Source organism: Zonotrichia albicollis, chromosome 11, assembly GCF_047830755.1.
Source record: "Zonotrichia albicollis isolate bZonAlb1 chromosome 11, bZonAlb1.hap1, whole genome shotgun sequence".
Lineage (NCBI taxonomy): Eukaryota > Metazoa > Chordata > Aves > Passeriformes > Passerellidae > Zonotrichia > Zonotrichia albicollis.
This window is the reverse complement of record NC_133829.1, coordinates 19,157,599-19,170,826: the sequence shown is the minus strand read 5'-3', so window position 1 is coordinate 19,170,826 and position 13,228 is coordinate 19,157,599. Positions and strand designations below refer to the sequence as shown.

Here is a 13,228-nt window from a genome sequence, read left to right as displayed (position 1 = left end):
CTGAGATTCAGAGAAAAAAAAGGAAACATTCACAGACAGGCAAAGCCAAATGAACTTGGCTGTTCTTAGACAGCTGGATGGTTTTAAGCACTGCACAGTTTTGATTCCATCTTTGATGTTAGAACCAAGTTAAGTACATTAACCTGGGTTAAGTACATTATTTGTTAAGGACAAAATAAAACAAAAATAAAGATATCCATAAAGATGAGCACAAAAGAAAAAGGGTAAGTAGCAGTACTGTACAAGGACACATAGAGCACCTTTATAAACACAATGGTGAAAAATATATCACCCTATAGGGGTTGATAACAAATGAGGTTCACAAAATTACTAACAATAGTGCAATGGATTAACAAATGACCCTGAATACAGTGATCATAAGTGTGAGGAGTGGGGTAGAAATCAGTGTGGTGTAGTTTTGAATACTACAAGATCCAGACAATACAGTAATTAATGCATTTTCTTCTACATTACCAGTATTTGTTCACGGGAGCCATGATAATACATTTTGCTGTTTATGTTCCAATAAGCACTGAGGCTGTCCAGGCACAAAAGCTGCACAGGAAAGAAAACATGCAACAAACTGCATTCTCTGTATTCAACCCATCCTACAAACACAGCTTTCCATTTGTGAAAACAGAAAACATATAAAAGCAGATGGGACAGCAAATGAACCATTAGGATTGAGATGTATTTAATCTAACAATACTATTTTGAAATGATAATTGAATTGCAAGTTCTTTAAGCAGACATTTATGCACATCTGTTAAACATGACCCTGGATTACAAGGGCAAGGGTGCACAAAACTGGTACTTGGCCTATTGAAGATGCCAAGACTATTAAACCCTTCTTAGATTGCTCCTATAATTCCTTAGATCTCTGTGTACTCCTTTCTGCACAGCCTTGGGGGTGGTTCAGGGGTGGGCAGAGAGAACAGAGAAACTGCTCAGCTCCCAGAATCCCAATCACACCAGGAATTCAAATTAGATTAGGAAATGGTAATTAGACAACCTGTTTGAAATTGGTTTCCACCCAGGCTTGCTGTATAGTGCATTGAACAAGGGGATCAGCATTCACATTGAAGAGAAATTATTTAAACAATGGAGTTTGTTTAATTTATGCCTTGCATAAAAAACAGTCATTTGTGCTCTACTTGTGCTTAAACTACATCAAAAATAAAGAAAACCAGGAGAATTCAAAAAGTAAACTATTTTCCAACTTCATTTAGAGCCCCAGGTTTACTAGTCTTCAAGATCAGCTGCTTTCTTCACTTGTGTAGGAAAAAACCACAATACATTACCTTGTATATTATTTTTGCAGCTTCATTCAGAATGGAAGGTGTCCAGTTCTCGTTTGTTGTCTAAAAGTTCAAAGTGATAAAAGCAATTTTGTGCATCTTAGCTAACATATTTGTGGGTTTATCCTATGCTTCCAAGCAACAAATGCATCCAGATTTTCTGCATACACACACATCAAGATAACATACAAAAATCTGTCAGTTGACTTTCATACTTTGATATTCAACTCCTCGTCCTACCCATAAAATGTTTAACAGCTAAGGCAAAGAGAGGTTAGCTGAAATTTTCACTTCCCATTTCTCAAAATTCCTGGCAAAACACCAAACTCTTGATCACCATGATGCAATGTTTGCCCTCATTTACTATGCCTGGATATAACCTGCCCAGTCTCAAAGGTCACTCAGATCACTGGAACAAATCACCAAGTCTCAGAAAGTGCTATGTTCCTCAATCCTCTTCCCTTCTGCTTGCTCAAACTGCCAGTCTATCTGCATGAATTAAAGACTGTCTTTTCAGTTCCAGCTGTATGCACACTGTCCCTGTATCTCCTTACTATGTTTCTTTTCCTTTCTGCTGCTCCAAAACAAGCAAACACACAAGAACAGGCAGTCACACACACATTACCAGTAAACTCAGCTCCCCCAACGTCATTCCCAAGGAAATCGGGCACTGTGGGTCTGTGATCTACAAAAACAGAAAAATAACAGGTATTTATTTCTTTTGCTGCAGACAGATGTAGCATTTAAAGCTGACTGAAATCCTGAACTGTTCTGAGCCACTTAATTTGCTTAGTAAATCTAACTGAAACATTACTGGAACCCACTAAGATAGGCCAAAATTAATATGGCTGTAGTGTAAAGACTTAGGACTTCAATTCAAACTGAAAATTTTCTTTTGGATTCTAACATCATCATACAGGAAAAAAAAATTAAAATTAGAGTACCACATCTCAGTCAGACATATCACTTTATGATATGCACTTCTTTGACTTTAACTTTGGTGTCTCAGAAAACAGTCCCAAAGAAAGGTTTGAGAAATACCCTCTTATCCAGTGCTTTTCTTTTAAAGTCAATTGTTTCATAACAAACCGCTTAATCATTTTACTACAGGAAAGGTAAAACTAGTAATTCCAGTTTGGTTCATATAAACAAACATTCTTGTTTCTCAGTTAAGTGTTTTTAACAGTTTGTCTTCAGATCCATCTGTAAACCCTTCAGCTTCTGCCCAGGACACTGAGGAGCTCTGTGCACCCCCTGCATGCAGCAATGTGTGAGAGCAGACACTGCCCATGTTCAGTGAGCAGGGCAGCACTGCACAAAGGCAAAGAGAATCTGTTCCCCATATCCATATTTCTGGCATTCACTCATATCTGGGGCAACTTATTTGAAGAGGTGTAGAAGAGACCACAGCAACTTTTTCAAGGTGGCAAATACAGCTGCTCTATGGACAAGAGAATCAGAACTGCATTGAAGTCCAATTTAAAATATGTCCCAGTTACTTACATCATCTTCGTATTTAACATGAATGCCTGTGATTTTGACTTGTACATTTTTTATAACTTGAGTTGCAAGCTTTTCTAAGAAAGTATCCTTCTTCTCTTCCTTAGGTTTGTCTAGAACAAGAATTTTTAAAAAGTCATTATTTAGTGTAATAATCGCATCTTGAATTTCATTACACCAACAACTACATCAATGTAAATGTAGCATTTTCTCTAAATTAACATTGCAGTTTTCACTTATTTAGATTGCATATTTTTATTTTTTCCTTTTCTGCACATCTGTATTCTGAACATGTGATATTAGCTGCCCATGCACAACTTAACCACAAGAAAATACATGTCTAAATTTCAGCCAAAACAGTCTGGCACACAGCAAGTTCTGGATTCATATACTCCTTCTAAGGTAAAAGATTCTCTCTTAAAAGTACCTCAGTGAGGGGTTTCAAGAAGCAAATGACTAAGACAGAGTAATTTAACATAAAATACCCTTGAATAACACATGCAAGGAGTAATATTTACAATCCCTCATTATTTCACTCTAGTGATATGGCTCTACCATCTCAGGCTGTGTTTCAGCATTTTGCCTGAAGTGTGGCTGGATCAGTGAGCTGCTTTTCCTCCAGCTGCCTTCACAGCCTGCACTGCTGTGTTCAGCACCCTCCCTACAACATGGCAATTCCAGCAAATGCCACTGATCAGCCTACCAAGCTCATACATTTTTGCTGGAAATGCTACAGATGGCTCAAGTTGAAGAAATAGTCATGGCTATAAAGAAAAATAAGGACTAGAGGTTTTCACTCAGCTTACTTGAACTGTTTCTAACTTTTTACCTATGCAATGCATGGTGAGCAAAGCAGGTATCTAACTTTGTACATCCTGCTTAAAAAATGAGAATTTTTTTGAAAAGCTTTCAGAGGTTCAGGAAATCTGCTTAAAAATGAAGACTTCACTATTGAGCATGATATAACAGTTTCAGTCAAGAGAGCATTAGATTTCAATCAAAAACATCAGTCAGGAACTCAGAAAAAACAGAAACATTGTATCACTTTTATATGCCACACACATTTCCTCCAATTAACTGACTAAAAAAAAAAAAGGCAGAAGCCCTTATCTAAAAGACTGTTTACTGCTATAGCACCAGTTTCAGGTTTTCTTTACCTATTAGTGGAACCTTACAAAAATCAGACAAACAGATGGAACTTGCACAAGCAGTTTTTTCCAACAGTCACTGTGAAATGCCACTAGTTTACAGTTCTGCTGCAAATACTACAGAGAGCTCAAATTAAAGGAACAAGCACAGGTAAAGAGAAACAAGGACTCTCTTCAGCCTCACTGCATCCAGAGAACATGAACAGCAGAAAGAGCTCTCTCCAATTTATAACCTCTCTTTCAAACAGCAGGAAAAAGCTCTCACTGCATGGACAGCCAAGGCTGTTAAAAATTAATCCAAACAGAAAGCAAAAAGAAGCCTTAAAAGTTAAAAGTCATAACTGTTACCCACCTTTTGAGTGATCACGACCTCTAAAGGGTCTCTTAAAATGCTTTTTGTACTTTTTACGCTTACGTCCTTTTGTAATGCAAGCAATTTTTTGGAAAAAGGATAAAATTCAAGTTAGTAAAGCAGAAATGTAAGAAAGCAGGAGAAAATGTGGAAGAAGGTTTAGCCTGTCTTAAAGCATAATGGTTTAGAAGGTGACATTAAAAGCTTTTCAAGAATTGCAGCTGTGGTAAGCAAACCATCAGCTACTTCTCATAGCATTAAATATACATCTAGAAGAGGCTTCCACCACACAAGGACATAATTTTCAAGTTAAGATATAGATGTATGTGGAAACCCAAAGAGCACTTTTCAATAGGATTCTCATTTGTTCTGAAAGAACAAATCCAGTAACCACAAAAAAGACATACAAAAATGATGATTCTAAAAGCTGTACACAAAATGAAATTCCATTATTTACACACATTTCACAACCCACACAAACACAACCATTTCATTATTTAAATGATGCTCGTACTTTTCCACAATTCTGAAGAAAACCAGTTTGGTGAGTTGCACTGTTTCTTTTCCTCCTCTGGCCATCCCAGCAAAAATAATTCAGCAATAGTGCTGCTAGAGCTTATCTTTATGGGGCTGCAGCATGGGAAGGGTGTATCCCACAAAGCAAGAAGGAAGTTTAACAGTGTACCTAACCTAACACCTTGATGTCATTTGCAAGCCTGTTCAAACAAAGGAGGGAAATTGCCTACCAAAATTTCAACTTGTCTTGCAGGTAAGGTGGTCACGACATAAATAATAAAAAGGAAAAACTAGACAAATAGAAACATTTTATTTTGCATAGTTCCTTTTAACACTACAAGTAATCCTTTATCAAGGTTACTTTAAAAGGACAGTTTCCTTCACTTACTATTGAATTTGCAGGTCTCAGGCTTTCAGTCCCATGTATGAAAAAACTAAGGAAACAGGATATTCCACTTCTTCACCCACATTCATTACTGTGGAGAAACTGAGCACATTCCTACATTAAATGTAGGTTTTTAAGCTCACTTTAAACCTGTGCTCAGACAACAGCTCAAGCAAGAAACTTTGGCCAAGTGTAAATTTCTGAAAATCAGGTTTCAGAAGTTAAAAATAAAGCATGTACAAAAAACAATAGTTCCCCTCAACATCAAGGGAAGCTGCTTCCTTGCCTAACTTGAGAGCAATGCAAATAAAGAGAAGCAGGGGAAAGTATGCTAATGCCTTCAACCTGCTAGAGTCCATTTTGGTCAAGACAGCCTGGACTTCCTTAATCTTGAGCCCAGACACATTAATTAAGGGTAATTACTCTCCAAGCAGCTAAAGATGGTGTTGTAAAATCATAGTAGAATATTGTCAGCATTTTATAACATTCTTGAGCTCAACATAAGTGATGGAAATCTAAGTGGTCTCCTAATCTTCTGAAACAGCCACTCAATTAAAAAGGGGCCTAAGTCATTTCAAGATTCCACATTCATTAATATCTTATTTCTAGAACCACCAATGTGTGGATGCTCACCAAACAAGTATTGTTTTCTCACTTCTACCTTTGGCTGCTTTGGAGAGGAGGGACTTTTAAAAACCTCAACTGCCTGTTCATCATGCATGTATAAAATGCATCTAACCATGCATACCCACCAGGCTTGGTGTCCTTGTAAACCAGGCTCTCCAACCCATACAAGGAATCTTGTGAATGGGTGCCTTGCTCCAACGGCAGCAAACAACCAAAGAAATGCATTTGGTTTAAAAGAAGGAAATCAACTCGTGGTTTAATATTAAGTTCACCAAATCTGTGTGACACAGCAGTATTTCCATTACAGTATCTGACAGTACAATTCACTTCAGAATATCTACTTTCAGTGATTACCTACACAGGGAAATCATGCAGTTTACATTTTTTCTTGTAACCAGCACAAGACCTGCAGCCTCTGGCATCCATGTATGAGGTCTGATAGAGACAGATTGTAACAGCTTAGAAAAAGAAAATAGCTTCCTCAGCTTGTGTCAGCAGTTTCCACTTCCCCCTCACACATCCTTACCAACACAGTGCCATGACCATTTGGCTCAGTCTTTGAATAGCATCTCAAAAAAAATTATCTCTAGGCCTATTTATACTCTTAAATCTAAGGACTGAATCAAGATTCTAAACATGTTACTATACATCATTAATCAGAAAAAAATTCATGAACCCTGACAACTTTCTGTTCAAGATATTTCCTAGCTTTCCAGCAGCTATTGTGTGCTCTTAAAAGCCTAGAGAGCTGAATTTCTTAGAATGTTATGGTTCAGTAGGGCTACATGGGCTCCGAGATTTCTATATTTAGCAAAAGCAAAGGATCTGCTCATGCAGGACTTACTAAAGTCCTCTTGAGTACAATATTCTAGTACAGCATCACAAACACAAATGGCTACCACTGAAATATGATCACAGGATAACAGAACTTCTCAAGTTGGAGTAGAAAATAATCCAATTTAAATGATCCTCTTGCTTTTTCTTGTCAAGGCTTTAAGTTTAAAACTGCAAAACATGACTAAATCTAACTCCCATTCTTTATATAACCAGCTTAGCTACTAAAGCATCATTTTTCTATGATGATTTTTTTCAAAAGCATTACAAACACTGGATGCAGGAAGTTTTTCTTGAGAAAGGAAACAGCCAGAGGCACACAGACTCATTCTTAAATACATAAAGCTACAGAACTGGAATTTCTCAAGCAGTAACCATTAGGTTAAGTTCATCTTAAACTTTCATCTCTCTTTCCTTTCATGCTATTGCTGCTGGTGCAAAGAGCATTGGCTGAAGCACTGCTGCTGTACAGGCTCCACGTGCTACAGAACTGAGCTTAAACCTCCACCAACTTCCTTCCCCCCAGTATGGAGTGAATTGATTGGCTGCAAAATTCATTCACTTAGCCCTCATATATTTTCTGGCATGTTAAAGACAAGAAATAAAGCAAAGCTCCTTTCTTCGCTGCAGCCACATTGCCAGATTGCCATTTGAAGGAAACTGCACATGTCCCTCTCAAACCAGCAGAGCAGGAGAAAGGGCACAGTCTATCCCACAACTGGGGAATTAAATGAGCAAAGAGATGACACCCAAATATCTTTTTTCCAAGTGTTGAAAGCATCATCTCTTTCCCAGTAACTTTTCCATGAGTTGCAGCATTACAAGTATCATAGAAATGCATCTGTAGAAGCATTACACAAACAAACAAATAGGTCTCAATTCAGACAAACCTTCAGTGATAACTTTTTCCTCCAACACATGTAGTTACCTGTCACTGGTTCTGAGCTTGGTTTCTGTCCAAACAAGCCCAACTGATACCATAATTCTATTAAAGGTATGGGTTATGACAATATAAGCAAACAGAAAAAAAAATCACCACCACAAAACAAGTTAACAGGACTTAATTGGAAGCTTAACACTTTTTAGGATCTAGAGCAAAAGTTTAAGGTTCCTAAAGGTTCCTGTTCATACTCAGTTGTTCTGTTGTGTCATAAATTATTTCCTGCTCACAAGACTCTCATTTCCCAAACCAGTCCAAACTCAGTACATCATAAAAGCACAGCAGAAACTGGAACAAAAGCATTGCAGTAAAAGTTTAAAAGCCTTAGCTTTCCCCATAAAGGTTTCTTTCATCAAAGAACACCCTACCTGCACCTCTAAAACACACAGTTAAACATCTATCTATTATTATGGTGCTAAAGCAAGGCAACATTACCCTCACACAATGTACTTTCTATTGCTCTGTATGGTCCTGTTCCCCTAAAGCACCAAGGGAAAAAAAAAAATAAAAGACATACCAGATGAATAAATTCCCATTTCCCATGGAAGCTGACTGGATAAATGAATGGTAAACAAACAAATAGCATTTATTTCAAGCTTTAGAGTAAAAAGACTTCTCAAAGTACTGTAGTAAGATTAGCTAGATGCTTGAAAAAACAAAATTTGTTAAGTCAATTAGAAACCAGGAGTTTTCTTTCACAGCACAGCTTAAGTCCTCAAATTCCAGTGGAAATTTGCATTATTAACTCAGTACCTTTTTCTGCTGCTTTCTGTAAGGCTTCCTCAATTCTTGCCAGTTCCTTTTGTTTATTATCCTGCAAGTACTTTTCTTCCTTCTCTGCATCATATTTAACACCTGTAAGCCAAGTTGGGAGAGCATTCATCCTAAATCTCAAGTTACATAAATGCATTATCAAGCAATGTACACCACATACAACATCATGTTGCAAAACACCTTGTTTGAGGGAAAGGCTATTCTTTTTCCATTGCTGAACACTGCAGGCAGCCTCCAAAACTGCTGGTTTTACACAATTATGCACTATTTCACAGGAAGAAATTTTCCACAGAAATTCAGGCTCCTAAGAGTGGTCTGTGCAATATAAGACAGAATTTTCATGTTCTTCTATACATATATTTCATGCTCCAGGAACTTGCAAGTTTTCTCATCACACCAGAGGTTCTGATTTCAGAGAAAACTAATAAAGTTCTTTGACCCTCTTCCCTCCCCCTCCAAACAGGACAAATGGAATTACTACTTGGACTGTTATCATTTAGCAGCAGATAAACAGCTAAAGATCTAAACCATGCCACAAAGCTGGATTCAGGATAAGCACATTTTAGAGGAAACTTGGCTGTTGAATTGAACTTGGAATGGATACAACCAAGGATCTCCATAAAAGCAACAAGTGCTGTTTTCTCCCACCCTTCTACTAACTTGCCAGCATATGTGTAGAAACTTCCCTGAGGGAGCAGAATGTAAAAATGGTGGCTGGCATGAACTACTTGCTATTCTAGACTCATTTACATGGTACCCTTGGATATTTTTCACTTCCATGATTTAAGTGTTGCTGAGAAGTTGACATACTTGCTCCAGGAACTATCAGAAGATACAAGCCTTCTAGAGTTGCAACAACTGCCTCCCCATAGAGATTCTTCCAAGGAATCTTCAGAGTAAGTTTATCTAAACAAAGCAGACACAGTTACATCAAAACAAACATCTCCACTGTGGTCCAAAGAACACCTCCAGCATTAAAGAGCACTGCTCCTTTATCTTGATGTCTTAAACACCTTAGAAGGTTAGGAGAAACCATATGGAAATGAACATTTTATAAAGCCCTTGAAGTGATAAAATACATACACAGGAAACATAAGCCACGATTTTAAGCAAAAAGTCGCAGTCTGAGTCAGAATACTTCAAATCAAAACCTGAGATCATGACTGAAGTTCAATTCACTGGGATGAATATGATTTTCCCAGGAAGGAGAAGAAAAAATACTACACATACATATATCTCCTACAAATGGCTCATGTGAAAAAGCAATGCTGACTACCAGGGAAAGAAATTTATGAAAAAAAAAAATATCTAAGAGTTCCTAAACCTTTGGCATATTTGTCACTTCCTCTGTCTACACTGAACAGCTCCCTTGATCATTCCTGTCTCCAGGAAGAACCTCTCAGATGCGTTTTTCATATCAATCTGTAAAGTTACACAAACAGGGTTTGCCAGATACCATCAATGGCAGTCAAGTTGAATTTCTATGCCAGTTTCAACAGTGAGTATAATTACACTTAAGAAAGCTTGATAAAGAAATTCAGGGGCAAGACTGATCTTACAGCCTATATTAAAATTTCCATTGCAATAGTTGTGTTGGAACCAAAACTTACCTATCTGACCAACTTTTATTCTAAAAGGTACATCCAGTTCACTCTGTAAATGACAAAAATAAAGTATTAAACAGAAGTAGTAAAAATCAAATATATTTAAATTATATTTGCAAAGTACTTTATTTACATACATAAATAAAAAGCTACTTCTTTTCTACTGGAAAATCTTAGAAGGAAAACAAGACAGCAGCAGACAGGCAAACTAGAGGAAAAAAGAAGAACTGGACCATATCATATTCCTTTGATCCCTTCTTTTTCAAGTGTAGGCTACTTCTCTAAAAGTGGTGTTCAACACTGACCTTCTTATAATAACTTTTGCATGGAAATCTAACACATTGAAATTGTAAGGCTGTCAGAACCATCCCTTACTTGATGTTCTTGATTTGGTCTCGGCTCACTCTCAGCTCTGGTCACTCACATACATGACTTTGCATTTTTCTACATCAGCACTGCTGGAATCTGAATCAATCCCCACAAGAAGGAAAGGTGTGTACAAAGTAACACTTCTTTCCTTTCTTATCTCCTAGACATGAAGATATTTGTAGCAAGAGATCTGAAGTACTACAAAGCCATGAGGAATGGATGAAATGGACAAGCAAAACATGAAATTTTCAAATAACAAGGAGAAGCCAGTGATCAGGTCATATAAAGACCCAACGTGTTTTCAATGCACAGAAGAGTAACAGCTCTCTTTAGTGAAGTTGAAACACATTAAATTTTGGAGTAAGAGTCTCTCAGTAGTACAGATATTCATTAGCCAAATTAAAGAACATGAAAATTAGCCAAGGCATTTTTTTTCCAGACAAGATTATGAGAACTTAATGCAAGTTACTTCTTGTTTTTCAACCACAGCTTTTCTTTCTCTCTTCCAGTAAAAGGAGTAAAATTAGAAGGAGTTAACCAAGAACTTACTTCCTATACCAGTCAAAAAGAACTCAGTGCATCTGTTTGTGAGACTACAGTGAGCAACATTTGATCCTAAGCCTCAGTCATCAGACCCATAAAAGCAATTTGAAGTTTTTAGGATACTTACCAATGCATTCTCCTTTATCTGTAAATTGTCAAGTGCCACATTACCTGTTGAGAAGAAAGGGAGAAGTACAGAAAAAATTACTTCAAGTATTACTTATGTTGGAAAAAAGAACACAACCACAATCCTACTAAGTACTTATGAATAAAACTTGAAAACTTTATTCCATTACAGAATAGCACAATAAACACGTAATTTGTAAGAGCCACTAAACATGGATTATAGAAAAAATTTCAGTTGGAAGAGATGATAAAAACATCACCAACTTAGACATCTACATGTTTCTACTCTATTAAATACACCCACAAGCATAGAAAGTCTTTCTTATTACTCACTTAGTGTGAATTACAACTGCAGTTTTATCAATGTAGGGTAGACTTGAAAAATGGTATCTTGTTTTTCATGATTTCACATCAAAGAAAAATCATGAATCACAGAGCCACAAAAACACATGCCTACTTTCACAAACCCATTAACTTTTCCTGACGCAAACAACGTAATAGGATTTCTAAATGAAATACTGGCACAGAATTACACCCGAAGAAACCCATATAATATACCTCTTAGTGCTTTCATGTCAGATTCCTTACAGCTATATTCCATTTGAAGTACGGGTATTAACATTGCATAAATGCTAAAATACGTACAACCATGACGAGCAAAAATAAGGTGATGACCTACCTAGGGAAGGCACCTAAACCAGCCAGCTTCCCTAGGCAGCACTTCAGCTGGTTTTCTACATGACTACAGCGCAGCGAACGGAAATGTTGTGATACATTCACCGAGAACAGCTACTCATCCCGGCTGTTTAACACGCGTTATTTACATCGATAACTGGAATACACGGCTGCCCAAGCACCCCTGTTTAACACGCATTGTTTACACCGATAACTGATATACACGGCTGCCCAAGCACCCCATCAGCTGCCCCGGCACCCCGCGCTCCCGCCACCCGGGGCACTGCGCCATGAGCCCGCCCACAGACACAACAGCACCATCGTGCTTCCACCCAGCACCCGAGAGAAGGGATAGGAGAAAAAACGGGGGGTTTATCGCTGGTTTCCTCCCTCGAAGCGCTCCGAGGCCAGCGCCGTGCGCCCCTGCCCCCGCCCCACAGACCGACGCCAGGGAGGGGGCGCCAGGGACCAGGGCACACAAGGAGCGACGGTGCTCCAAGGGAGCGGGGGCTGTGCGGCCACACACCGACCGTCCGTCCGTCCGTCTCGGAGGGCCGCGGCCCCGGAACTCGCCTTCTGCTTACAGGGGGCCGCCAACCCAGCGCCCGCCCCTCAGAGGGGTCGGTTCCCGCACGGCCTGCGCACCCCTCACAGGGTAACCGCGACCAGCCAGACCCTATCCCCGGTGACTCCGGCGGCCCGGGAGCAGCAGAGGGAAGGGGCTCCTTACCCCCCCATATGCCCAGCTTGAGCTGAGACTTGTTCAGGTTCTCCACATAGTCGCCCAGGAAGCGGTTTAGCAGATCCGCCACCACGGATTCCAGCACCATGGCGTAGGCGGCCCCTCAGCGGCGGCCGCCGGCTGGGAGGGGAGCGGAGCGCAGGGGAGGGGGCGGCGAGCGCGGCGTGACCCAGCGCGGGCGCGCCCCCGGCAGTCAGCTGACGGGGCGGGGCGCAGCCCAGCGCCTGCCGGGGTGCGGAGGTGGGGGGCGTGGGGGAACTCGGAGCGGCGGAGCGGCTGCAGTGCCGGGCATGGACAGACCCCGGGCGGCCGTGGGGGATCCCGAGCCCGCCGCCGGCGCTCGGAGCCGCGGGGCCGAAGGAGCGCGCGGAGCGGGGCGGAGTCGATGGGCGGCACACGGCGCCCCCTTGCGGCGCGGATCCGCGGCTCCCCCGGCGCTTCGCGGCGCCAGGAGACCGCGTGAGGGAGGAGCGGCTGCGGGCGCCGTCCCGGCACCGGCACCGGCACCGCGGCCCGGCTCCTCACCCGCAGGCACCGTCTCGGCACCGGCACCGCGGCCCGGCTCCTCAGCAGCCCCGGAGAGCCGTGCGGGTTAGGCTGGAGGCTGGCGGGGGTGCGGGGAAGGCGGCCGGCCCGGCGGCCCTCAGGTCCCCCTCAGGCGGGACCCGCCCGTTCGCCTCTGTGGGGCCGCGGCGTGTGGGGCCCTGGCGGTGCTGGTGCCACCCCAGGGTGAATTGTTCACGTCAGTTCACCTGGGATTGACGGAACCTGGGTGTTCTCACACTATTTCTGCTT

At 40.9% G+C, this 13,228-nt stretch overlaps 1 protein-coding gene across 3 annotated transcripts in view; it reads right to left on the bottom strand.

Moving 5' to 3' along the window:
- VPS13C (vacuolar protein sorting 13 homolog C) overlaps positions 1-12,691 on the bottom strand; it is a 77,187-nt gene extending 64,496 nt beyond the window's left edge. Inside the window, exons 1-11 of one of the 3 annotated variants that reach the window (XR_012582196.1) lie at positions 12,422-12,690; positions 11,018-11,061; positions 9,985-10,027; positions 9,185-9,280; positions 8,354-8,455; positions 5,952-6,014; positions 4,299-4,364; positions 2,802-2,911; positions 1,924-1,983; positions 1,302-1,361; positions 475-555 (exon numbers count right to left, since the gene is read on the bottom strand). Coding sequence is in view for 2 of the 3 variants with exons in the window: in XM_074549726.1 (XP_074405827.1) it covers positions 475-555; positions 1,302-1,361; positions 1,924-1,983; positions 2,802-2,911; positions 4,299-4,364; positions 5,952-6,014; positions 8,354-8,455; positions 9,185-9,280; positions 9,985-10,027; positions 11,018-11,061; positions 12,422-12,521 (825 nt within the window). In the remaining variant the exon portion in view is untranslated. Of the gene's footprint in view, positions 1-474; positions 556-1,301; positions 1,362-1,923; positions 1,984-2,801; positions 2,912-4,298; positions 4,365-5,951; positions 6,015-8,353; positions 8,456-9,184; positions 9,281-9,984; positions 10,028-11,017; positions 11,062-12,421 lie in introns of all 3 variants that reach the window. The other 2 variants (XM_074549726.1, XM_074549727.1) reach the window with 2 other exon arrangements.
- Positions 12,692-13,228: the final 537 nt, after the last annotated feature.